At 35.0% G+C, this 26211-nt stretch overlaps 2 protein-coding genes across 6 annotated transcripts; one reads left to right on the top strand and one right to left on the bottom strand.

Annotated features, from left to right (window-relative positions):
• LOC110832726 (uncharacterized) lies at window positions 1-8179 on the top strand. 4 transcript variants are annotated; one of them, XM_087359562.1, is made up of 9 exons: window positions 1-19; window positions 966-1103; window positions 1191-1406; window positions 2400-2519; window positions 4118-4271; window positions 4400-4527; window positions 6338-6447; window positions 6732-6836; window positions 6998-8179. In XM_087359562.1, the coding sequence occupies exons 2-9, from the start codon at window positions 1023-1025 to the stop codon at window positions 7101-7103; spliced, it is 1020 nt and encodes a 339-aa protein (XP_087215688.1). In that variant the 5' UTR covers window positions 1-19; window positions 966-1022; the 3' UTR covers window positions 7104-8179. The 4 variants fall into 4 exon arrangements, with proteins under 4 accessions (XP_087215688.1, XP_087215689.1, XP_087215686.1 ...); XM_087359560.1 differs by lacking the exon at window positions 1-19 and adding an exon at window positions 181-405; XM_087359561.1 differs by lacking the exon at window positions 1-19 and adding an exon at window positions 439-558.
• Window positions 7279-24535, bottom strand: LOC110832725 (LMBR1 domain-containing protein 2 homolog). 2 transcript variants are annotated; one of them, XM_087359557.1, is made up of 11 exons: window positions 24216-24535; window positions 22945-23162; window positions 21948-22115; window positions 20726-20936; window positions 20111-20287; window positions 19034-19211; window positions 17908-18089; window positions 16965-17204; window positions 16124-16325; window positions 15770-15886; window positions 7279-15471 (listed from the first exon to the last, which is right to left on the bottom strand). In XM_087359557.1, exons 1-11 carry the CDS (start codon window positions 24387-24389, stop codon window positions 15095-15097), a joined length of 2244 nt encoding a protein of 747 aa, XP_087215683.1. In that variant the 5' UTR covers window positions 24390-24535; the 3' UTR covers window positions 7279-15094. The 2 variants fall into 2 exon arrangements, with proteins under 2 accessions (XP_087215683.1, XP_087215684.1); XM_087359558.1 differs by having other exon boundaries at window positions 7279-15441.
• Between the last annotated feature and the right edge of the window lie 1676 nt (window positions 24536-26211).

The following is a 26211-nucleotide window of genomic DNA, read 5'->3' as shown; positions in this document are numbered from 1 at the left end:
ATAGAGGCATCTATGACTGGTAGGAGGGCTCAAATGCAAACTTCATGTCCTAATTCTAGAATCATATTTCTGAATTATGTTATTGCATTTAATATTTGGAAGAAACATGCATAAATTTTGTACGTTCACTGTTTCATTTTATTCTGTGAAGTAGGTTGTATGTAGTTGGTATCATTGTTCTTGGTGTGTTGTTCAACTTAGTTGCCTAGCAACCATATGTTTATTAAAATGGATTTATGATGTTAAGTTGTAATATGGTTAGAATTTGCCCTCGCAAGACCTGTTACGGCAATTGTTGAAACGCGAGGCTTTGCATATGTTTCTGTCATCAAAGACGCATTTAATTAGTGGCATACTATGTCAGTAAAGGCCTTTAACATTTCTGTTGATTTGGACGTCCAGGCAGTAAGTATTTTCAGTACAATCGTCAGAGAAAGTTGATTGACTCGTTAGTTGTTTAATGATTCTTTATCACTATTTTAGACTGCTATTGTATTATTATTTGCCTCTAGTATCTGTTTATAGTAATGCATACGTTTAGCCTTTTTAATGACTGGAGTAAGTATCTTGCAATATTTCCTGTAGTGAATTTTCATCATTGGTTGTTACTGGATTGACAGTAAGGTACAGCTGTCGTTTATATTTCCACTCATTATTTTCAGAAATCCTTTTCACTGTTTCGGTGGGGAAACTTGCCTAAAATTGTTTAGGAAGGTATTTAGGAAAGTGCTTAATTTTAAATGTACATCATGGCTATTTATTACTGAGTCCCAGTTTTCCTTACTTAGATGTGTTATAAATTCTTTAATAGTGTCTTCATTTATAAGTCTTATTCCTCATTATATATTTTTTGCATAAGTATCTGTTTTGGTTTACATAATAATGGTGTATTTAAAGAACAACTCTATGTTTCAACTATTCTCTATTCAGTTGAAGATATTACTGCATTCATGTTCTTTTTTAAGGTAACATGTCCAGGTGTGTGGTTATGCCCAAATGGTGAAATCATCTTGAAACTTTGTATGTTTGGAAGTTCAGCTAGAACATCTCATGTATCACCAATATTTCCCTTGTTGTATCACCAAAAATTCATCTTTCAGAAGGTAAACTAAGCATTTTAGAGTTTTCCCACCCAGTTTTTTTACTTTTTTTATGTTCATTTACGCTGTTTATATGGTTTCCTTTTACAGACTTTCCAAAATGTCCGTTGTTTAACAGATCTGCAGCATCTCCTGGGCAAAGAATTAATACATGCAGAGCTGATACAATGTTCTGATCGCAGTGATGTGATTCTGGCATCATTTGAAACAACAGTATTCGAATTGTTATTCCCTTCTCCACATGTGAAAAATTTAATAGCAGGTGTAGATGTTGATCTTCTGATGACACCAACAGGATATTTTCCTGTAAGCTACAATTTGTAACATTACATTTTTTATACTTAAGTATTTTAATTTTCATATGTTTTATATGGGGGTGTTGTATTAATAAAATATCTTGGTAGTTCTGCTACTTAAAATTTTGAATGAAACTTGATGTTCTAAACTAGGCTTACTATATGTTTTAAGAGTGAGTTATGGTTTCTGAGATTACAAAACAACAGCTGGACATTATATGTCCCTGAGGCATTCTTCATATAAGTTTATATAACAATAAAATAATAATAATAATAATATTTATTTATATTCTGTTGTTTCACAGGCTTCTGATAATCCTGTGAAGGTTTAATGTACAGTAAGTGAAATACACGATGTTCTGGGAGGGTTCAAAATGAGTTTGTCATCTCCTTAATTCACAGTATTTCCTCCCTGAGCTGTGTGATCAAATAAACAAAGAAATAAAATATGAAAAACTGCACAAAATAAATAATTCATTAACAATTTTAGATTTCTGTTGTATCTGCTATCACAAGGATAATGAAAACTGTATCAAGGTGCTTTCTGTATTAAAATGCACATCAATTAGTATAGTTTATGAAGCTAGTTTAATACATACATTCATCAGTATTGTGTTACAGATGTCATTCTTTAACCTTTAATGACTGTCTGATGGCTTACACGCAGTTCAGCTGCCTGTATGCCATAGTAGCATAATACAAAACCATTAACTGCTGGGTTAAAGTTCAGTTGACAGCCTTGCAGTAAGAGGTTTTCAATGATAAATATTAGGGTTGAAGCATATATTTTTAACTACATGAAGGAACAAACAATGATACTGTCTTTATTAGGCTCAGGCAGTTTGTGTGCACATGCTATTTCATTTACAAATGTTGCTATTGGACTTTGTAACAATTTGGTAAATTGGAGAACTTTAATTACATAAGAATTGTTAACTTCCACAAATTCCATGTTTACTGATGTTCTGTGCAAGCATGTTAGTGAGACTTAATTACTTTTCAGGGTATTTTAGGTCCAATGATTCAGGTATTAACCAGCACAATGATAGAAGAAGTTGTGGACACATCACCTTTCCATAAGAGAAATCCTGGACTTATAAATCCAAAGATGCTGAGTTCCAAGGTATTATAAGAATTATCTGTAGTTGACAGTTGTAGCAGAATTAAACAACAACTTTTGTAGTTTAGTGTTTTATTTAGTTTCAAGCATAATGAAGTTAAAACATGTCAAATATCTTCTAAACAGTGATTAGAGCATGAGGCCTGAATGCATATGTAAAACTATAATTCCATCATATACAAAAAATAACTTATTTCAAAGTTGCATGTTGTAGAAGAAATATAATAGCATTAAATTGAAAATTTGAAGTAGACTAAAAAAGTAAAGCTGTCCCACTATACACCATGTAGGCGCTTGGGGGGAAGTGGAGGTATAGTTTCTACTTATTCTTGACCTCAGCACTAGATGGGGGTGAGTGGTCAGCATCACGCCCTGGCCGGCTTTACCCCCAGGAAAGGACCCTGTTACCCATTGGATAGGAGGCTGGGTGGGCCCCAGAGCCGGTCTGGACACAAGAGGCTATAGGAAAAATCCTCTGCCCCCATGGGGATTGAACCCCGGTTGCCCAGTCCGTAGCCAGTCACTATACCGACTGAGCTGTAGAATAATAATATTGTGACGTGTTGCGGTGAGAGCAGCATAACAATGTCAATAAACAGTTTAGTTGTCTGTTTATTGACATTGTTGGAAAGGGAGTGTGGAAAGAACAGAGCTGTGAATCGGGCATAAGAGAAGTGTGCCGTGAGAACCGAGAGAGTGGAGCCAATGAGAGGTCTGGTGTGGCGCTGAGAAAGGACAGGTCGGCTGCGTGAGCGGGCACTGGGTACGTGGACCATGGTGGCCGAGGAGCTGGGGTGTGTCCAGTGGGGTGCTACGGGCCGATATGTAAGCGAAGAGTGTGAAGAGCGCTGAACTCAAGGGACCAGATAGACTCGGAGGACAGAGTGTGTGTGTGTGTATGTGTGCAGAGAACAGAGACACGAAGTGTGTTGTTGTTGTAGAGAGTTGACTGTATGTGCAGACCACTGTAACTGATTTAATTTGACGTGAATAAATCAGGGTAGCAACGCCGACCCACGTTACAATATTATAAATTATTAATTTTTTTAAGTTATTATTAGAGAACCCAAAATTCCAGAAGTAAAATTTGAGGGAGACATTTCTATCAGCCTGTATTTAATTTTTTCACAAAGATGTAGCTGATTAACAGCAAGTTTCACTGCTAAATTGACGACTTATTAAAGTAGTAATATGAATATCACAGATTCAACCTCAACTGGAACAATTTATTTTAGGGGCTGTACATCTAACCTGTTTATATTATGTAGGTTCTTATTATATAATATCCTAAATGTCTGCCTCCTAATTAAAAAATATGTTCACAGGCATGCTGTAAAAAAAGAAATTGTTTTATATGGCAATATTTCCAAGAGTCAAAATTAGTGGATTTATTAATTTACATTTAAGGAACATAATTTGGTCTTCTTATGTATTTCTGTTATTTACTTGCATTGTATCTACTACATATATCATGATGCAACTTTGTGATTTCACACTTATTTTCTTAAATTCGAATTTTAAATGGTGTAAGTTGATAACGTTCATCTTACTGTGACATGTTAATCTTGTCTATTGTATACTTGAGCCCGGTGCATTCACAGAGAGCCAAAACATTGCAAGATTCACCCACTCGGCTACCCATTTCAACGTCAGCTTCTGAAAGAGAGTACAATCCACATTCACATTATAACAGTGTCATGGATCCAGCACTAGGGAAAGAACATCATCAGACAAAATGGAGGCAAACAAGGAAAGGTAGTTATAAGAATTGTGCACACATTTGTCTGTCCTGTGAACATTCATTTGGTTAATGTACCCATGAAATTTGACAGATGCCTGATAAAGCCTGTCTCCTAACTTGTCATTATTTTATTTGTTTGCAGACCAACATTGCAAGACTTGTCAGTGTTGTAAATGTGATGAGAGTCACAGTTACATGATGTGTAACTGCCCTGTCTGTTGTACATATAAGGCATACTTTGGCAAACACCGTATAGATGGCTATCCAACTGTGAGTTCACTTTCTGCATGTACCTAAATTAAAGTTAATTTAATTCCAATAAAAAAAATGTTGAAAGTTTATAATGCCAATTTTGTTTTAAATGCTGCATACTATATGATGAGAATCACAAGAAATATTATTCAATTCAATTCTTTATTATTTGTGTGCTGTATCAACAGCCTGATGGCCAATTACAGATACAGCACAGAGATAAGCTCACAAACCCAATAAAAACATAAAAGGTAAAACAAGCAATATATAAAATACATTGATACTGAAAGTACACAAAAAATTACTACTAACTACATTAGGATATTTGTAAAAATAATTTGAATCAATTAAGTAAATTATACTATTATAGAATGTGAAGAAGTGTGACAATTTTCGTCTCGAATATGTCCAAATCCCTGCAGACAACATTAGCAGCTGATGCGCATCTAGCAGAAGGACTGTTTTTGATCAAGGAACAGTGCATCACTACAATGCCTTCTCTTACGCAGGGTCTGGAGTTTTAAAAACTCTAACGCAACAGCATAGCTGTAATGCACTTGGGGGAGGAAACGATAATAGCAAAGGGCTGCAAACCCCTGCTGGATACGTTCCAGTTTGTTGGCATCAGTAGTCGTAATAGAATTCCAAACAACCGAGGCGTACTCAAGCTTGGATCTAACTAAGGTTACATATAACATATACAGGCAATCGAGAGAAGAGAACGAAAAGGTTAATGTGCGAACAAGACCCAGCAACTTAATACAATGTGAAAATATGTGGTCAACATGGTTATGAAATCAGAGCTTAGAGTCGATAAATATTCCCAGGTCTTTAATGGTGTCGGTACGTGTTATGGAGGACTGAAAAAGTGTATAATCAAAGATCAAAGTAGTGGTTTTCCTGGGGAAGGAAATTACTGTAGTTTTACTAATATTGAGTTTCATGAAGTTGGCAGTGCACCAACCTTGTACAGAGTCAATGTCAGTTTGAAGTTCATTGCAGTCGATGGGAGATTTAATGGCACGAAAAATTTTGATATCATCAGCGAAAAGAAGGCATTTAGAATGATTAATTACTTGACATATGTCATCAATAAACAAGTTGAAAAGTAGAGGACCCAAAACAGATCCCTGTGGAACACCAGAGAGGACCACAAAAGGAGACGAAAGAGTTCCAGAAACGCGAACCTGGGATTGTCTGTTGGTTAAGTAACTACGAAACCAGTGTACATAACCATCAGAGAGTCCAAAAGCACTGAGCTTGTTGAGTAATAGATTATGAGGGACAAGATCAAATGCACTGCTAAGATCAAAATAAACAGCATCAGCTTGACCCCGGGAGCCAACTATTGGATTAATAAAATATATTAATTATACAATTTATGATAATTTCTATATATAATGCAAATGACTACAGATTCCTAACAAGACAAATTTGTATCAAGTTTCATGAACATCCATCAGTTGGTTCAAAAGTTTACACATAAAGAATCCCACATATTCGCTTGAGATGATGCTGAATGGGTTACGCTGCCTGTAAAGATTCCTGCCCCTATTTTGAACCTGTAGCCAGTCACTTTACCACTGACTATCCCACAGTCATGTTTCATGTATGTAACTTTAAAATATTATTTTAAATTTGTTTACTAATTTTAATTGAAAACTTACGTCATAGGTATAAAGATAATACTAACTAAAAGAAGTTTCTGTAGGGGCAGAAATTAAAGTAACTTATTTCAAGGAGAATGAATCACATTCAATGTATGTTGTTCTATTACACTTGTTACATTCTGATAATTTATGTGAATTCTGTATTCTTTATAATCTAGACACAAGCAATAAAACCTTGTAAACATGCCTGCACCACATCAAAGAAGTGTAAACAGAGTGAATTTCATTCTTTCTCAGACAGGCGTTGTTGCGCATCGGATGAAGTCAGGTAAGTGTGTACAAGATTTGAGGTCCTCATAGTATAATCATGAATTTTTATTTCTATCTCTGGCTATAATCTTGTAATTCAAGAAAATATACTCTTCATGTTTATTCAACACATTGTTCAGTTATTAATTATTATATAATAACTGTAACAAGTAAGTTTAAAGATCTTAATTTATACTGTTACCCTCTTTTATCAGCAAATAGGATTAATAATACAGGGCTTAAAATTCCCTTACTCAAAGAAAGTTTATGAATCTGGTTCTCAAGTATGGATGCGTATTTCAGAATGGCAGGAGCAGTTCATCACCACATTCATAATAACCTAAATGCTTCACGCTACTATCGGTTTATTGGGGAAAGTCTATCATCATTGAAGTATCCTTGCAACATGTAAGTTGAAGCAAATTATCATCAGAGATTATGAAAATCCAAATCCACAGGACATTCAGTTGATGCCAACCACATTAAAAAAATACCCAAGTACAAGAGTAAACTCTGAACTACTGTATATTACCTGAATTTATAAATCAGGAAATGTTTTCTTATTACAGTTCTGAGCAAAGGCAAGTTACCCGTTGTGGAAAATCCCAGTATCGTGAGGAGTTCTATCGTGATCTTGAGAACTTCTACAGAAAACTGAATAGTTGGTTCAAATAGACAGGAACTGAGGACAAATGAATATATCTCATGGTTTGATATTTGAATCGGATTAAAAAATGTACTGTTTAATGTACTGTTTTAAACAAATTTGTACATATTTTATAGAAAAAAATTATAGCTTAATACTATTTTTTTAAAATTAATTTTAAGTGCTTAAATAAAAGAAGGAAAATTTAAACTTTTATGCAAGTAATCTTTATTTTTAGCAAGTGGACTATGCTGTTATAATTGGTGAAACACAATACAATTAGCAACATCATATAAATCAATTTATAGACCAACTTATATAATGAATGCATTCAAGATGTCTTTCCTTTTTATTATCTGTATAAAACGGTGGGTTCATTTAAATCACTTTATATTTCTTTTATTACACAAGTATTAGACAATGAAGAATTAAATATTATAATAAATACAAAAATATTTCAAGTAAATTCTCTTAGATCACCAATGTAATATTTTGTGGCAAAGTAGATAAAAAGTTGGTTTAGTACAATAAATAATTGGTATGTAATAAGAGAAGTGCCCACATAAGGATCAGCTGATATTTTTACCATGGTACTCATGAGGAAATAACAACTGTTTGACAAATTACCTTGTGGAACAGTCCAAGGTTATTCCAGTGTTCAAATCAGATACATGGGTTTGGTTGTAGATTGTTTTAAATTATTTTAAAATAACACGAAGACATACATTTCTTAAGGCATGTTAAAATTAAAAGCAGTACTTACCATTCTTTCCTTAATATTGGTTTCTAAGTTTCACTTTAAAATTCTAATACATATATCATTACTGGACATGATTAAATGTTCTGTAAGCTACTTCATTTCAGCATACATTTCATTTATGTTTCCAAGGCTACATTTACATTAACATGATTTCTAATACTATTAAAACAACATTATTTGTCATTAAATATGGTAAAACCAATACAATTTAGATGTAATCATGATTTGTTACAGAGTATGCTATAATGCAAACTACAATTGTAATGTATGAATTTTATGTTGTACAGTCTTATTTAATTACATGTAAATGCCATTTGGAATCTATAAAATATATTCATGAATACAGTACTGATGCACCATATCAACACATGCTTACTGATTAGTCTGATGTCTATAGGCCCCAAACTGTTCCTAACAATCACCAGACACTACGTTTAAATTAAAGATTACAAATTACGCAGGGAAAGCGAGGAGCTAATACTTGAAGAAACTAACAAGACATATCTATTTCTCATGTGACAATCTGGAATATCACCACAGAATGATCTGTTTTAATTTCTTCATTCAGCATATCACCATCAAGTTTTCACTGGAAAAGACAAATGTTTTACAGAATGGTTATAACCATCTTCTCTCCATATGTAATTTTTCTTGAAAAACATTTGCAAATTTGAGGCTACATTTGTACCGAAATAATATAATATGATTTGATTTGCACTCTTTTACACTGCAGTTTTATTACCAGTTTATATATAGATGATAATGGCCTGACATTGTATAATTTTGGGGGAACTAATAGAAGTGAAAACCTCATTTAATGTTTTGTTACCAAGGAATGGGTTTGAACCCTACAACAGAGAAATAAAAATGAATTCCATGTATGTATTCCACAGAATTATTCTTCATAAGTCTGGATATATCATCTGTATTTAAATTTATATACTGCCAGAAATGTTTTAAACATTACATCTCAGGAAACAGATAATAAGGTAAACATTTGTAACCATCTGTACAATGCCTTATTAACTATTAATTAGTTTTACAGTCACTGTTTCTTGAATAACGTCAACTGAAATTTAAAGATCCAGCATAACAAATGGTAGTTGGCAACTTTAAAATCTTGGTGGTTGCCATTTTATTTCAATTCCTGGAAGCATACCACCATAATTTTAACCCTTTCATTGCTACGAACAAGTTATCTTGTTAAGATATGTTTATTTCTGCCTTGAACAACGAATCTGATGATATAAATGAAACTAAACAACCAATCTGAAGTTTTATGACATTGGTATATTAAAATTTTTATAATATTTTATTTGATTATTATCCATTGTCTGTTATTTAAATTATACTAAATATAAAAATTCACTACTCTACATTTTGAAGATTGGCCCATCTCTTTCTTCAGGTAACAACTACAGAAGACAAAGCTACTCTTCATCAGCAGGCCTTTGGTTCAATCCAAATGACAATGTATAATATCCAAATAAAATATCATAATAGTATTAGAAATGTTCAAACCCAAGGGACAGTCATTTGCATTACTTCTTCAGTGAAACACCTCAATAAGACACCAGTGTTATGACCGAAAGGGTTAAATAACACAATTACTTAAATATTTTATAAGTGTAACACATTAAATCCTGCAGAGGTCAAGAAAATAATATACAAACCTCTTACCAGATTAAGGGCTAACAAAAAATAGGAGTCCATAATTTTATTCTTACTGTGGCGATAATTTTATTACACTTCACCCGATACAACCTTCAATAGATGTTTAACATTTTACATTTTACTATTCTTTGGCTGACCACTATCAACACAACCAAGGTATCTCACACTTTTTCAGTAACAATCTTAGGTTGTGAAGCATTATAACAGATATTCCAGATAATGCCAAGAACTGTCTGATGAAACACATCAGGAGGATACAATATAATATTAAATCTTTGTTTATTTTGTGCAGAAGTTGGCTGCCTTATGGGATGTTGCACCATGTAGTCTGGTATATACTGACCAATGTTTTTGAGAAACTTTCTGCTTCCATCTTCATCATCATCATGATCAGGTTTGCAGGCAATAAGCGCCTCCGAAACACTGGCCAATATCTACCAAGACTACGTGGTGCAACATCCCAAGGAACACCTGTCTTCATATTCACACCAGTGTGAACTTGAAATATCACCTACTTAGTACAGGTTAACAAAGTTGAAAAAGTAGTGCATCACTGTTTTATAATACTTGTAAAAATTATAATTTTATCAACAGTTTCCTTGGCACCAGAAAAAATCTAAGAAATTGTACTATAATCACAATGCAACAAACAGCACCAAATTCACGTATCTAAAGTCTATAATTAATTCACAAAAAGGTATAAGAATCAGCAAATAAAAATAAAATTACACTAAGCTATGAATGAAACATAATACCAGCCAATAACTGGAAGGGTCTATTAAAAACATAATATTTACAAAAAAACATTAATTCTGACACATTACAATCATATCATTAGTACAGGCAATTCCTACTATTAAAAGGACCCTACCATAATATCACATTAATCATAACAGTTTGCTACTAAGAGGGTAGAAAGTTTGGATTTTACAGGACTTAAAACTACATACACTGCTCCTACGAATACCTAAACCCTTACAGAGAAGATAAATGTATCCGATTACATGTCCGTTGTAGCTAGAACACAAAGCCTGTTTATGCAAGGCTCAACTAAATTGTGCAGTTTGGAGGTACTACATTCTCAGTATCTGACTTCACATGGCTTGGACAAGAAACGACCTTACATTCCACCACCGTTTCCCATAAGGCGGCAATTCGCTGAGCAAATTCACAAAGTGAAGACGCTGTAACTTGCATTCACAAGGTGCCTGGCGCAAACCTCAGTTAGGACACAACTTATCCAGACTTAGAGTTTTCGCTGTTTTTCCTCATTCACTCCAGGCAAATTCTATAAATAGGTCACGACTGTCTCGAACATACTTGCTCATCAGTTTTGATTGTCTTCCCACCTTACACAATAATACAAAATGTGTTAAACATCACCATCAATTAAGAATTACTCAAGACCACTATATTCATAAAAGAGAACAGTGAGTACACACTGATATTATTCTGGGTTGTGTCACAGTGTGGACATGAAGGGTGGATGCAAGAGGGAGTTTTCCTATTCGCCCAAACCTCATTCCTCAACTCTAGTTGGTCAATTCCCACTAGCATCTTTATTCTTCTGTCCCTATATAAACTGTCCATCTCCCATCATCCTCACTTCAGCCCCCAAGATCAAGTGAATTTCTCCAATAATGTTGGTATCTACCTTTAAGTCAACAAGTTATCACAACCCAGAAGAACAGTGACACCATCATTGCCATGTAAACGCCAGGCCTCACACAGTGAGTACATGGTTACTTAAATCACAAATCCATTACATCATTAAACACGAGTAAATTATTCATGATCTGATGTAGAATGAAGTGGAAATACTGTAATCTAAAAAGTGTAACAACTACTTTACTATAGGCGGTGTTCAAAGCAGTACAGTATTAACGTCTTACAATATGAAGGCTGTTCATACTTCGGTTACAATGATTTATAACTGAATGGCTTGACAAACGAATCTGCGGTCACCATTACCTATGGATTATATATCCTTGGCACTCTGTAAGAATAGATTACATAGAATGTACTGACCTAAGCCCTTTCTGATGGCAACACATATGTAACTGAAGCTCAGCATAAATAATTCTAGCTGCTGCAGCAAAAACGTTAAGCTACCTATATAAAAATTCACTACCATATGATCCTATGTCTTAAAAAGTGTTGTGCACACTCATAATTTACTTATAATATACAAAGTTGAAACTAAAACTGTCGCTGTGTTTAAGCATGATGCCATATATGGGGGAGTGGAGGTTAGGCTCCATATATTCTTAACCTTGGCACTAGATGGAGGTGAGACATCATTTTCATGTTCAAGCCACGCAACACAAGAGAAAGAGCTCCCTTGACTTATCGATGGGTAAACAAGGATATGCCTTGATTATGATGGACAGGGAAAATCTCTATTCTGGGCAGGAATAAACCCACAAATATATAGCTCATATCGTATCGAGATATCCCAGGTCATCGTTCAAAAGAATTTACAAAACTAGTTTTAAAAGATCAAAAGATAAATGCAGTTATTCTAGCTAAATTATACGTTTAACCAACCACGATGCCCTCTGGAAACCATTGGGTTCTTCAAAATCTTACTACATTTATGGAGTATTATGCTCATAAGGTACCCATATGAACTGCAAAATTGACAAAATTTACTGCAGATAGTAATTTTATTTCTTCTCATTGAAGGAAATCCCCAGAGGCTGCTTAAATGAAAAAGCTTAACATATATATATATATGAAGCAGAAGTAATGGAAATTCAGTGTTCAGATAAAAGCCCAATTAATGGCAGAGGAATTTTCCACCCAGTAACCTCCATGTTCATAAATGCATGGAAGGCTTCATATAATCAATAATGGGTGCATGTTGTTGTCTTTATCAGAATTGGCACGTGTCTACAAATTTTACTAAAGTTCCCAAATACCAAAATTTATGGAAACCTGTTCCGCCATTCGGTTCGTTACACGCACATAAATGGACGGAGAAATTTTAATAGGCATTTCACAGGGATGCAAACATGCCAAAATAGCAACACAGCTGACAGATGTGCATGTAGTTACTATATAATTACAGATAAGAGTTACATAAAATATGACAAAATAGGACTGCAAAATGAAAATAACTGCTTCTCTTCATAATTCCAAGAAATACTTTAAAATTCCTTCAAGATTTAAAATTATAAGAATATACTGATTATATGCCTAAAATTCCTGTAACTTCAATCCTATAAAATTAATTAAAACTGACCTCCAGCAAAAGAAGGAAGCAGCTTAAATTAAATTATTCCAAATCATTATGATACCATCCACTTTCAAAATGACACTTTCTAATACAGCTGGGAAAAGGAGTTTCATAAAAATAAAATCCTGTAAGAGAAACCTCCTTCTTCCACAACAATAAAATTCAGAACTCACCCCCTAACAACAGATCTGAATAGAATTAAAGTAAATAAAAAACAAGACTATATTTTAGTTCAATTAAAGTCTGTAACTACTGCTTACATGCTAACTTGTTTCTAGTAGCATGTGACACCCTTTTGTTCACAGTGTTGTATGAACTTTCCTCACCTGCTGTAAAACAGCATGGATAAATAAAAAACAAACATTTTAAAGCTATGTGAGAAAGATATAACCATCTCCGTATCTGGACTCAATTTTGTGTACCATTTTTTATATATATATAAAAAATTTGTTGGTATTTCAAGAACATCAGGCTTCACTCAAAATTTCATGACGTTCTGAATTTCATCATGAAACGCAGAACACAGTAACACAGTTAGGGAAAAGTTCTTAGTTCTAAGAGAATATTTATTAGGTAAACAGTAATGACGCATTTAGCTGAAATCAGATATGCCTGGCGCAATCATCGCGTCACAGAGCATATACACATGCTTTATACTAGAATTATGGCCGTTAACGTGTAGTAATTAGCACTGCAAGTCACTAACAAATACAGTAAAATAGTATTTAAAACAAGATTATTATGCAAACAGTTGGTTAATATAATAAATAATAAGTTAGTGACACATGGTCATATTTAAATACTATTCAACCACTTAATATATTATTTTCATGTCTAATTTTAACAAACATCAACTTCTAACCCTTTAAAATTAAGTATTAAATATATTCAACTTGAAAGCCTTTGTTTACTCATTTTCTTACAGTATTTACAAAAAAAGAACAGTAGTACATCATAAAACAAGACATACTTTAAAATTTAGAGGACAAACACAATGACATCATACAAAGGATGAAGACATTTGGCCATCATTATTAACATTTATTTTTCTATCTTCGCTATGTCATTCATGTAATAGTTAATTCCCAGAACTTACACAGAATATGTTATTAACACAACGTAAATCTGCTGACTATTTTTAATCAATGAAAGAACAACCCTGAGATGTTCAGACAGAGGAAAAGTTTTAACACTTCAACATTTTGCATTACAATATTAAAAAAATCATCCTAGTTAAAAATGAAACAAAATCAGTTTTTACAAAGAGTGAAAGACCAAGGTTCCTTTAACTCATCTTGGCTGTTCTTTCAGAGAACGAGTGCAAATAGATTAAACATTTAGGAAAGATGGAAGATGAGATGTGAGCCTCAGTATTTAAAATAAAAAGAACCAGAAATAATATTCCCCCTTTGTTAGAATCACTGGGAACTAATGAAACAAACAAGAAAATTTAATATTTTGTATCATTACACAACTGCGTGTCCATAAGTGTCGTGTATCCTTGTCCCTCTAACATCAAGCAGTCTGTCGGTGATATAAGCCACCTTTCAAGAGTGACTGACATCTCCAGTTCTGTCTTGCTTTTAAAGGAATCATAGGGTTATATATACGTGCCGATAACACTTGTTATGTTGACACTAGCATATGAAATGTAGTCAAATTCAGCATCTCCATTTGGTTGATGTTGGCCCATCCGACTTGCATGTACTGCACATTTGCACGCGCCGTCATCTTCGTTAATATCATATTTTAGTATGAAAAAAACTGAGTGCTTTAAATTTTTTTAAAATAAATGTATTAATTATAATTTTGAATATGACCTAGACTAGTACAGCTTTTAAAATTCACAAAGAGGTCCTTTACCTGCTTCCCCTCCTTTGTAAATCAATCCTTTGTTTCCAATCACATCTTCGGATACAGTTTATATTTTAGCAGTGATGTGACGTTCATCTTCTTTTAATCACCTGCCCATATAAACTAAGAGACTGGTAAATGCAAGTGCTTTGTTGCAGAACAAGAACGAGGAGGAAGTGCTGAAATCTAATTTCTGTTAGTGTGCGTATTAGTGCAACTTTGGGACAGTGAAATATCCTGTTCAGTTCCATATTTGGATACATTAGGACAATACAGGATAAAATAAAATGACATACGAGTCACACTGAATGAAAGGACATAAGATTATATATTCTGACAGTCATCCCAAAAACTTGGAATGCATATGAAACTAATACATATCAAGGATTTAAAAATAACTCTTGTTATTATAAATGATCTGCAGATATCTTGACAAGAATACATCCTCTCGATAAGTTCAGCAACAGAAATACTGAGGCTCTCGTGAGATCTGTCTAGACATCATCGAAGAGTCCTCGTGGAGGAGGACCGACTCTTTCCCTCGATATAGACAACCCATCAAACATACTACCTGCAGTATCTGGAATGAAACTTTCCGTCATTGTGCCTCCCTGATACAGTACTGTTGATCCAAGGTTGACAGCACTGTCTCTACCCAGTCTAGCATCCAAACCCAAACCTCCTGAAGTCTCTAGATGGGGGTAGTACTGGTTACTACCGTTATTTGGGCCGTAGAAATGATCACTGCCATTTGTTGACGCAGTATTTGTAGAAGCTGTGCTGCCACCTACGTAGTAGTCCATAGGTTCGACATCACGAAGGAGAACGGCCCGAGCAGACTCTGTTGAATCATCACGATGGAGAGGACGAACTGTAAATTATGGCATGTCACTTCTTGTTGGGATGGAACTTGAAGTTAATGCAAACCAGCAAATCTTAAGGAATTCATAATAGTAGCAGGGACCTTTAAACTTTTGCAACATATTTAGAAATAATGCTAAATCATTCATAAGATTCACAATTTTGCATGCCACTTTTACTAAATTAAATTTTGATCAAATTTTAAAATTTGTGCTTCTAATAGGTAACCTTATTTCAGTGACTGCGCATGAGTTTTGTTTCAAGTGAAATAACATTCGAGATAAACATGAAATGATTCTCAACCTTACCCCTGTCTTCCGGTTTCTGTCGTGCAGTTCGGTATCGTGAGGTTGTCCCACCAAACCGATCTTGGAACTCCCGGCGTCGGTTAACAGAATCCTCTGCTCGTTGTCGACGCCGTTTTTCTGCACATTAAATATAGTCTTCAATACTGTAATATATCTCATCATCAAAGAGCTTTTAATATAATCTCAACCTTGCAATTTTTATTGGCAACATACTTTTGTAGAATACAAAAATATTGGAAATTTTTACAGTTTCGAAAGCCATACCTCTAAATCACTGTCAAACACAAAAACAAAATTAAAATATCGCAATGAAGAGCTAATATACTATGAACAGAACAGATCTAAAATTGTAACCTCTCTTGATAAGCTCCCGGCCTTCATCCACAAGATCAGCCGTCACTTCGTCATCGCCAACGAACTGCTGGAACCCAAGCACCGAGAGCAGTCGCGATCCTACGCTGAAATATGTTGCCACACAGAAGGCTAGCATTGCCATGGGGAAATACACATTAAAGCCATCTGACACAATAGATATCACATCCATGTGTCCCATAACCTGTAAAAGTAAGACAAACATTTAACCTTTAAAGGACAATTAACTATTCCATTTTTTGGTCCATACCATTTCATTTTTGTGGTTTATTTTGCTTACTTGGCTAAAATGAAACCTATATTATAAAAGGATGCATGTCACCAGCAGAAGAACTATTGCTTGCGAAAAAAAAAAATTCTGATGCATTGATATTTTTTTATGTCCGTGAAAACTACTAGAAATAAATATACAAATCCTTATTTTCATAGATTACAGGTTTGAGGTAAATACATGCACCGGAAAAATAGTCCTACCTCGTGTCAAACACTTTTTAGGAGATTACACATCATGCAACTGAATATATCATTTCTTGAGGGACACAATCATTTAAATGACTCTTTACAGGTAAGAGCTTCTGCTGACAATCGCCGACACGAGTGTCACTTCTCAGCAGCGGCACTTTCCCTCCATCACATATAATGCATAAAACATTTCAATATATTTTCATACATTTCAGTTAGCGTCAAATATGAATGCAGATAATGTGAGGTATAATAGGGATGAATGATAATTCACTTATGTTGGCAACTCAGAATAGCTGACATAGAGGATCAAACTCAAATTTTTTAAAAAAATTATATGCACTATAATTCTAGCACATACCTGCGTGTAATGTGTTTCCCATATGTGATGCTTGATAATGTGGCTATCCATGTGAATGAGGCCAAGAAAATTGAGACACATAGGTGGTGTGAGACGACACAGCATCATCCCAGAAAAAATCAGTGAGTATTCATCTGTCTGATGATGGGGCGCTAAGTAGTACAAATTCAGGAGTCGTATCTTTAGCACAGTTGAGTATGCACAGTAACACATATATGCAATAATCATGGTGGACAAAACCTGCAAAAAATAAAAAAGTAAAATTAAGCTATTTTTCTTTTAAATTTATGTATATTTTTCTCATATACTTTTTAAAACTTGCAGGAGCAATCTACAAAGAATAATAATTATTTATGGTGTATATTTCAGTGTCCAACAACATTTATTCACCCAATAATATTCTGAAGTTCAACAATAATTATTCTCCAGGGCATATTACAAACTCCAACAATCATATTTAATCCCCAAAGTACATACAAATATTTCTCTCTTCAACATGGTCATCCAAGTATTCTACTTATTTTGCTCTCAAAAGAATAAATGTGGACATAATATGTATGTGCACTAAAATTTTGATCATCAGACACTGCCAACTGCAGAAAAACACTCCTGAACGCTGCCAACACAGAACTTCCTATATTATAAACATGCTTCACCAACATTGCAGCGAGAGACAATGCCACAAAACAGCCAAAGTGCCTATCACCGAAGTCCTATTACTGATGAGAAAATATTCTTTTCACATGTCCAAGAACGAAAAGCTAAGACTTATATTTGGGCAAACACATATATATACTTACCTACACAGAAGTTGTTCGATGATTTTGATGCATTTATATTAAATAATTTTGTATTGAAGTTTTGAATACACAAAATTAAATAATACACTCGTGGATTATGATTTAATATTCTTATTAGGTTCAGCGTATATGCTTACACTTACCTCTATGGTAAAGTAATCATAGTTTACTTTAGCAAGACTCAGGAACTGGGCAAAGAGCGACAGAACTGGCTCTTTATTGAAGAAGGTTACCTCTGACCAGACGACAGCTGCTGACAGTAACCCAGCTGCAACAGCAGCCAACTTGAGTGTATAACCATGAAGCACACACTTCCAGTACCACTCTGGAATATGACACAGCATATTAGAATAATTATGGCATGGAAAGATCAAAACTGATTAAAGAGAGGAGTTCAAAATATGGGGGTCCGCAGTGGCCGTGCGGTCTGAGGCGCGGGCCTTGTGCCGCTGGGATCATGGTTCGAATCCCACTCAAGCCATGGATGGTTGTCCTCATATTTCTGTATCGTGCTGTCCTGTGTGCAGGTAGAGGCCTTGCGATGGGCCGATCCCTTGTCCTACCAAAATGTTTATAGAACAAGCTAACGAAAAAGTTGGGACCCGCAGAGTTCAGGCGCTTGAAGAACGGGTCGTCCCAGTATCCCAGTTCAAAAGAAACCTACCCAGAGCATCCCAGTCATGAGTACTGTGTCATGCTTCACATCGACCAGACTACACGGCGCAATAACCCAGAAGACAGAAATCTTCATGATACGAGATGTTTCATAAGCAAAATTCAGCGGCCATTTCTCACCCAAGTCTCTCCTGATTCACTGCTAGATGGCTCTGGCAGTCAAATCAGGATTGAGTAGAAATTGTGCAGTCAGTGAGCTTGTCACTCACTACGCATAAATGCACGCTTCAAAGACTAAGACACATCTGAAAGGAGGCGGCAATGACCCATTACTGGGTTAAGCTACTAATAGATAGATAACCCATCACCCCATTACCAAACCATGCTGCCCATGAAATTGAACACATGGTGACAGAGCAATTCCAAATCCTCACTGAAATATCCTGCAGATAAAACTTGGTATGAATGTCATACTGTTGGTAGACACTCCACATTCATCCCTTTTTAATTCTTTTTCATCAACACTATCCACAAAGTGGCTATGCAAAATAAGATGAAAGTATTTAATATATGATACTTTCAACAAGCAAAGTGGTGTCAGTAAAATAAATAAAATCTTGTATTATTTATTATAAACAAAAACGCTGACATTACCAATCGTTGGACTGTAAACAAAACGAAGCCAAAGTGGCCTCGGCGGTTCGAACGTTGGTTTGTATCGGTGATCATGGCTAACTTGATTGCGAGCTACATCTTCTAGCATCACAATGCGATCCACAAGAAGACTCCATTGTGTTTCTGTGCGGTATTGTGTCTGTAAGGCTTTAATAACCTGCAAAACAGAAAACACAAATACTTTAGCCCTTACTTCAATAATTTATGAATACACATTTATACTGATACCACATGGCTACTTTCATGACTTGTAACACAGTTTATGAAAATGAAAAAGAAGGAACCAAATTCCCACATCTAAATTTGATAATTTGTTAAATATTTTGTAATATAGCCATTAATTCTAAGTTAAATATTAATAAGAAAATAAATAATGACATTATCACTGAGGTAACATTACTAATGATCAGAAAGTACATTCGTTTTGTAAACAAAGATAAAGCGTGCCATATTAGATACTTCTAAATTGATCACACAACACAAAAATATTTGCATTTATACACTGCTTAAAGAGATTCTAAATTTTTTCCAGATCTAGGGTGGCCACACTCATCCTTATTGAATCGTGGTGCATAAGATTGCAAATTACAACAACTTATTGAAATGCCATGGCAAAGTATTTAAAAATGTTGCTAAATTATTGTATTGTACTGTACTGTTATATTTATAATTTCTAATATTTTACATTTAGATAACATTAATGTACATTGCAATCAATAGTTTTTCTAAGGAAATTAAGATCTGCTACCTGTGAGGCATGACAGAACTGAAACATTTTGGGTAATAATTAAATATCTGATTACAAATGTCTTTACAATTGACAGTAATGTGTTGCACTTAACAGCTTTAATTAATCAACTGATGATATGGAATGCAATGGTAAACTATGTTTTAAAAATTACAGTGTTGGTTTCTTAATTCTGTTGCCAGGTTACACATTATATATAAGCAGCTTGTTCATTTGAAAATCAGTTTAAAACGAGCCCAGCTAAAGCTTGTAATACATAAAATATCCTTTATAAATGCAAAAAGTAAAAATTGTGTATGTGTTATCACCTGCTTGTGAAGTCGTATAAGTGCTTTGTCTGAGGGAGCATCATTCGGTGTGTCATCAGGTAGTTGACGACGATTCATTCGTTCCCGTAATTCAGGAGGTACTTTCTGGAAAATTGTTTCCAAGTTTCGATGTAAGGGGTGGCCTGGCCCAACAGACACAGACACGGCCTGAAGAGACTAAAAGAATGAAAACAAACAGTGATAAAAATAAGTCACAGGAATATGTACGATGTTCAAACTACAAACTATAGTCCTCTGAGAAAGGTAAATAGTTTAAAATTCTATTACTTCCAGGCTTCGCTACTAAATTATCACTTTCATATTACAAAGAGAAAATTTTAACTCTTCTTTGTATCAATGTAAAAAATGGTACATGTGGAGCACTTACGCAAATGTGTTTGTGTACACTGTGGATTCCGATTAATTGGGACACACCACGACAAGAACACTTTCGTCTAATTAAGAAGCTGCCCAATTATGTGAAGTTACACGTAAACAATTTAAAAAGTTTTGTTCTTTAAAATTTGTCCCAGATAAACGGCTGCCCCGATTAATTAATAATTAACCAGAATCTACTGTAGGTCAAGTTTTAGCTAATTTTTAGACGTAAATCACCTCTAGAATATCGTCAACACTCTCCTCTGCTTCGCACTTTTCAGAGCTGAGTTTGGCTGCCTTGAAGTAGCTGTAGTTGAGAACATAGCCACGTTTGCTAGAATTCCACAGGGAGCGTGGGACTTCTACCAAAGCATAGCCTAAGAGCAGGACGAGAAGAAACAGACCCCACGTGTTGCTGGCCGATGACGCAATAGCCTTCAGTTTCTGCCTGCAATCCAAACAACCCTTCATTCGACATTACTTTACTGTTGAAAATATATACAAATAAAAGATAATGGCACAGAAAGAAGGAAGAAACAAAGAAAGAGACTATAAATGTTTCCAATAAACAATTATACCTCTCTCTGAAGCTGATCGGCTCATGAGAGCATGACTGTAGATGCAAAGAAGCATCCATAACTCGACTGCCATCGTTTGTGTCAATCAGTAAAGTATGTTGAATATAGTTAAAATATAAAAATACAACGCACGGAGGTTACAAACTGAAAGCCTCGGCCAAACAGAGTCCAGAAAATCTGACAGATACAACTGTTTTTGATAATCTCACACAAGATAAGAATTGCTCAATCATGTCGTTTCTCAGATAGCAGCGGAAAGGAATTGCTTGTCTGGTGAAATTCAGGACCAAAAGTTTCTAGCTACACAGCACATCCCTGTAATTAGCTGATGATTATAATCAAAATGAAAGGGGCGGTGATGACAGATACATTGTATTGCACTGAACTATTAACAAGAAGTGGATTCCCCCCACCAATTTATTTATTCTATTTTGTATTGCATAACGGCTTCTGTAATACACTAATTTCTTTTTCGGTATTATAATTTCAAAATTTTTGACGCCCTTTGCGGCAAGACTTTGTATGAATGCTAATACTAATTTTTTTTCATCACTAATTGGGGACAATTAATTATTTTAATGGGATATTATAATGGCCACTGCTCCATGAATGACTGGAACCATGTAATGTCAGTAAAAAAAAATTCTAACAGTCAAAAATTCTCTTGAGGCAAAGCAAAGTAATGGGAAAGTCATGAGACTAACTTACAAGATCATCAAAAGTATGTTCAATGTGACCTTCCGTTGCCGAAAAGCAAGAAGCAATTCCATATCATTCTTTCGCTAGTTCAGTCTATACAAGAGAATATTTCTGAAAATTTTCTTGACAACTGAATACCCGACTTATTTTATTTTATTATTTTTTATTCATTTGATTCTTACCCATCAAGGTGAAGATCTGGTTTCAAGGCAATATATATAAGAAGGATTCCACAAATGAAGAGATAAGATCCATAGTAAATGGCGTTGTCAATCAGAGCAGACTTCACCTTTCCACGCACGGTGAAATCTCCAGCCTTTATGTAAGATTGCATCAGAGGTAACACAAGCCTGTAAAAACCAATATTTCTGATCAATGTAAACCGTGTTCATGTATTCCATTTATCTACTCATACCAGACACAATAAAGCACGGAAATTCCGTGCAACTTTATCCCACTAGGCATCAGTATTCTTTATGACATTTCAATAATCTACTTTTAAATGAACAAAAAGAGACTGTGTGAAACTAGCAAAAATTAATTTCTTACGTAGATGTTCAGGAATAAAATGGGTGTCAAATAAATCAAACACTTTCCGACTGTTTCTGTTTGTTACAGTGCACAATTACACATACAAATTTAGCCTTTTAATTATGACTTGGGGATGAACAGATCCAATGCCCCCAAATACAAAATATTGTGTGTGACCAAACGAGGCTCCTGAGTACTTAGCACTCCTGCTTCTTATTTCGAATGTCTTGGATTAAGATGATGGCACAGAATCCATCTACCATGTGCAAGGTTTTTCACGGTTCTCCTCGAGCCCTCCACCAAAATGCCAAAATAGTACCTTCAATTAGGCTACAACCACTTCCTTCCATATCCCTTTCATTATTCATTAAAATATCATTCACCTCTGCTTAGGCATGTGAACGTGAGGCCAGCAGTCAAGCTACTCGGCTTTGGCTCTCTGGAGCTGTTACGCCACGGATTTAATTTTAATTTAATTTAATTAAAATATTCTGACAGTAACATTAAATAAACCAGAAGTCAAGTAAATTATATGCCTGTGTATATTTTCATCTGAAGATACACAAATATGCAAATATATTCTTAAATACTTTTCATAATTAAAAAAATACACAATCATTTTTCAACTCTACTTGCTACCATACCTACCACGTCAGAAACTGTGACGTCCAATATACAACACGCCATAAATTTGGAAAAACATTCTCAGGCACATTGCTCCATGGCTCCTGACATTGGACAGGTGTGATGTTGTTTGTACTTTCATTACCCACAGATGCAATTCCCAGACCAAATAACACACCAGACGAATTCACATGTGAAGAATATTCTAGCCGACTTTCTTGCATGCACTGACGATATACTGTCTGCAAGAAACAGACGTAAAAAAATTATACATTAACTAATAAAAAACCAACATACAAATATTCAAGATATTTAAAATTCAAGGTGCCTCTATACCTAAGATTTGCCTGACTAAACAACATAAGAATCTAAGTGTGTCAACAAATTCCCAGATTAAAGAAACTTTTGAAGTTCTGTACAAAACAATAGGATGTCTTCCACTTCTTGGATTCTATCATTGCTATAAGAAACCTACTGTTAAAAATCTTCTTTATTACGCCGTCTCCTTTACAGGAATGAACAGGATCCTTCCATCCTTTTCTCGGACTGGGACCTGTTCATATACGTTCTTGGCAGATGATCCAGAAGTGGTTTGCCATTGCCTTCTTCTGTGTGTGAATGGAGTAATTGTTGGGATGCCACGGAGAAACCGGGGAAGCCCCCGGAGGAAAATTGTGTTGCCTAGACCACGACCTTGCCCAACACAAGTTATAAATTCGGGAATCGAACCCGAGACCCCAGGATTACAAGGCCAGCGTTCTAACCGCTAGACCACCGTGGCGGTGCTGTTAAAATAAATGACGTAAAATCACCTTATACTACAGGGTAGCCAGCCAGACGTACAACCAGCTTACTTACATGCAAACCATCATGTACAGTGCATAAAGATTAAGCATTATGTCATAAGGACATATATGGTTGGGGTAAAGCGCAAAGCATTCTTAACATCAGAATTAAATGGAGATACATTGTTAGCTCATGCTCAGAACACATTGCCAAGGCAAAAATCTCCCAGTACCCACTGAAAATAAAGCACATTTAAGCCTCTCAGAATATGAGATACAGCTGTGGAAATGATCAGCAGATGGCACAGAACACAGGTTTCTAGAATCTACTACAGAAACGTTCTCCTGTACCTTAACTCACAGTACAGAGAGATGATGGGGTAATTTAAGCGGAGTAACATTTTATTTCCGTACACTAACAACATGTTACACACACACATATATATAATTCTCTAGTTAACAAAATATTATACAGAATGCGTGAAAATATTCTATAACTTTTGCACTTACCGAAGATACATCCAGTGGTAGAACAAAGATGATAAGAAATGAAAAGTACCAAGATATGAAAACTGCAACTGTAACGATGATATGGTGTTTTAGCCAGTTTCCATACTTGTATAACAGACAAGCAGCCAAACAGAATGTAACAACCACATCAGTTAAAAGTGGACCCAATGTCATGATTCACTTCTATTCTATATTCCTGTTACTTTCTTGTTTCATAAATAAAAAAAATATATTTTAAAAACAAAACTACTTCAGCTCCTCTGTTCATTCTTTTGTTGCTGTTTCTTCAATTTCTCCTCAGCTACTTTCTGCATGTTTTCTAATTTTTCAAGTGTCACTGATTTTAGCGGCATCAATTTTGGTTTGCAAAGAATGTACTCTGGAATATCTTCATGATGTAGAACACCTTTATGTGGAATGTACTCCTTAAATGAGGTAATCTTTTCTTCCTCAGCCATAATCTTCTTAATTACAAGTACCTACAAAAGAAAATAACATCTGTAAACATATTATACTAATATGATATTAGCACACTACCTGCGAGTCACAATCTCTTCTTTTTGAAACTCTGGGTTCCATAAACGGTAAGGAATTCCTAGACTACTAGCTTCTCATAAAGAACTCCATGTAATGGAGTTAATTAATATATGCATAATGGCTCAATCAGCCAATGCTTCATCTATAAACTGACCCTGGAAGTATGTACAAGGACAGTCTGATAAAACTTTTATTGAAACAAAGTAGGGATAATAGCACATATAATCACTAACATACATGAAAAATATAGGTTACTGTAAAGTGCTATGAGCAAGAATGGTATGCAGCTGATAATCCTTTAAAACCAAAGTTTAATATTTAAGAATTCTGTCTGTACCACAAAGAAAATATCACACACATGTAACATGTGATGTGAAAATGCTTCAGCACAGTGAGCAAACTACCAAGAAATGAGCTGCTCACAATAAAGAACATAGCTACAGCATGCTAGTAGGTGGGTTCCAAATTATGTGGGACCCCATGTATTATTACTAACTTTCTAGCAATTATGATTTTTATTAACGGTTATTAATTACATGCAAGACAAGCATCCTACATATCATGTACAGTATTGATTATATAAATAGATAATACTGAAAAAATGCATAATTTCACGCACAAATAAATAAAACCTGAAGATTCCTGTCCTCTGGGTTGTTGCACTGTGTAGTCTGGTTGTTGTTAGCCAGCGTTTCAGAGGTCATCCCTGATGACGGAGGCAATACGTTGGCTAACATCAACCAGACTACACAGTGCAACAACCCAGAAGACAGGAATCTTAATACTCACCGATGTGAAAACCTCAAATCTTTACAAATAAAACCTGTACCACACAAAACTCATGGGCGAGTATAAACAAAAATCCTCCTGCACAAACACTTGTTAAATATACTTATTATTAAAAATATATCAATCCTAAATTGATCATTAAGTCCTGTTCTGTCACTGGTTTCTATTTACTAAAAAATGGACTGAGAGCAGGCAATGCCACGTTGTTACAATTCTTTACTGTCCCAAACATCCAAAACTAACTGACAAATAAATTAAATAATCCTTAAGGCTTTCGAGGTCCAAATCCTGTAAGTCATATTATACATATTAAACCTTCGCATAAAACAAGTCAAGGAAGACGGACAATTCATTGAATTTTTACGACGTAAATTAACCTGCCGCCATTTAAAATTACATGCTCAAATTACGTACATTTCAACCACTCAGTTTCTACAGTCGTCCATTCTAAGCACAGAGGCCTACAGTGAAAACTAAAACAAACATTTCGGTGGTTTATCTATGCTTCAGCCCACTCCACCACTTGCACCATCTGCTACCCACAAATGAACAAGCACATCATTTCAAGTGTAGATAACAAACAGTTGTAGAACGGACACGTAGCCACAGGCATTAAAACCAATGTGTTCTATACAGATGGAAGCACTTACTTAGCTACTATCAAGATTCT

Source organism: Zootermopsis nevadensis, unplaced genomic scaffold (genome assembly GCF_977971745.1).
Source record: "Zootermopsis nevadensis isolate Lab colony 2312 unplaced genomic scaffold, Znev_1.0 Znev_ptg000031l, whole genome shotgun sequence".
Lineage (NCBI taxonomy): Eukaryota > Metazoa > Arthropoda > Insecta > Blattodea > Termopsidae > Zootermopsis > Zootermopsis nevadensis.
Note: the sequence above shows the minus strand (reverse complement) of the source record. Positions and strands in the feature narration are given on the sequence as shown.

Coding starts and splice junctions, on each gene's coding strand:
- LOC110832725 (XM_087359557.1), bottom strand. CDS start 24,389: ATGACATTGGGTCCACTTTTAACTGATGTGGTTGTTACATTCTGTTTG. Junction 23,163..24,215: donor TACCACTGGATGTATCTTCG/GTAAGTGCAAAA, acceptor TGTTTCTTGCAG/ACAGTATATCGTCAGTGCAT. Junction 20,937..21,947: donor CCAGATCTTCACCTTGATGG/GTAAGAATCAAA, acceptor TTTGGATTGCAG/GCAGAAACTGAAGGCTATTG.
- LOC110832726 (XM_087359560.1), top strand. CDS start 358: ATGTCAGTAAAGGCCTTTAACATTTCTGTTGATTTGGACGTCCAGGCA. Junction 406..965: donor TTGATTTGGACGTCCAGGCA/GTAAGTATTTTC, acceptor TTCTTTTTTAAG/GTAACATGTCCAGGTGTGTG. Junction 4,272..4,399: donor ATGGAGGCAAACAAGGAAAG/GTAGTTATAAGA, acceptor ATTTGTTTGCAG/ACCAACATTGCAAGACTTGT.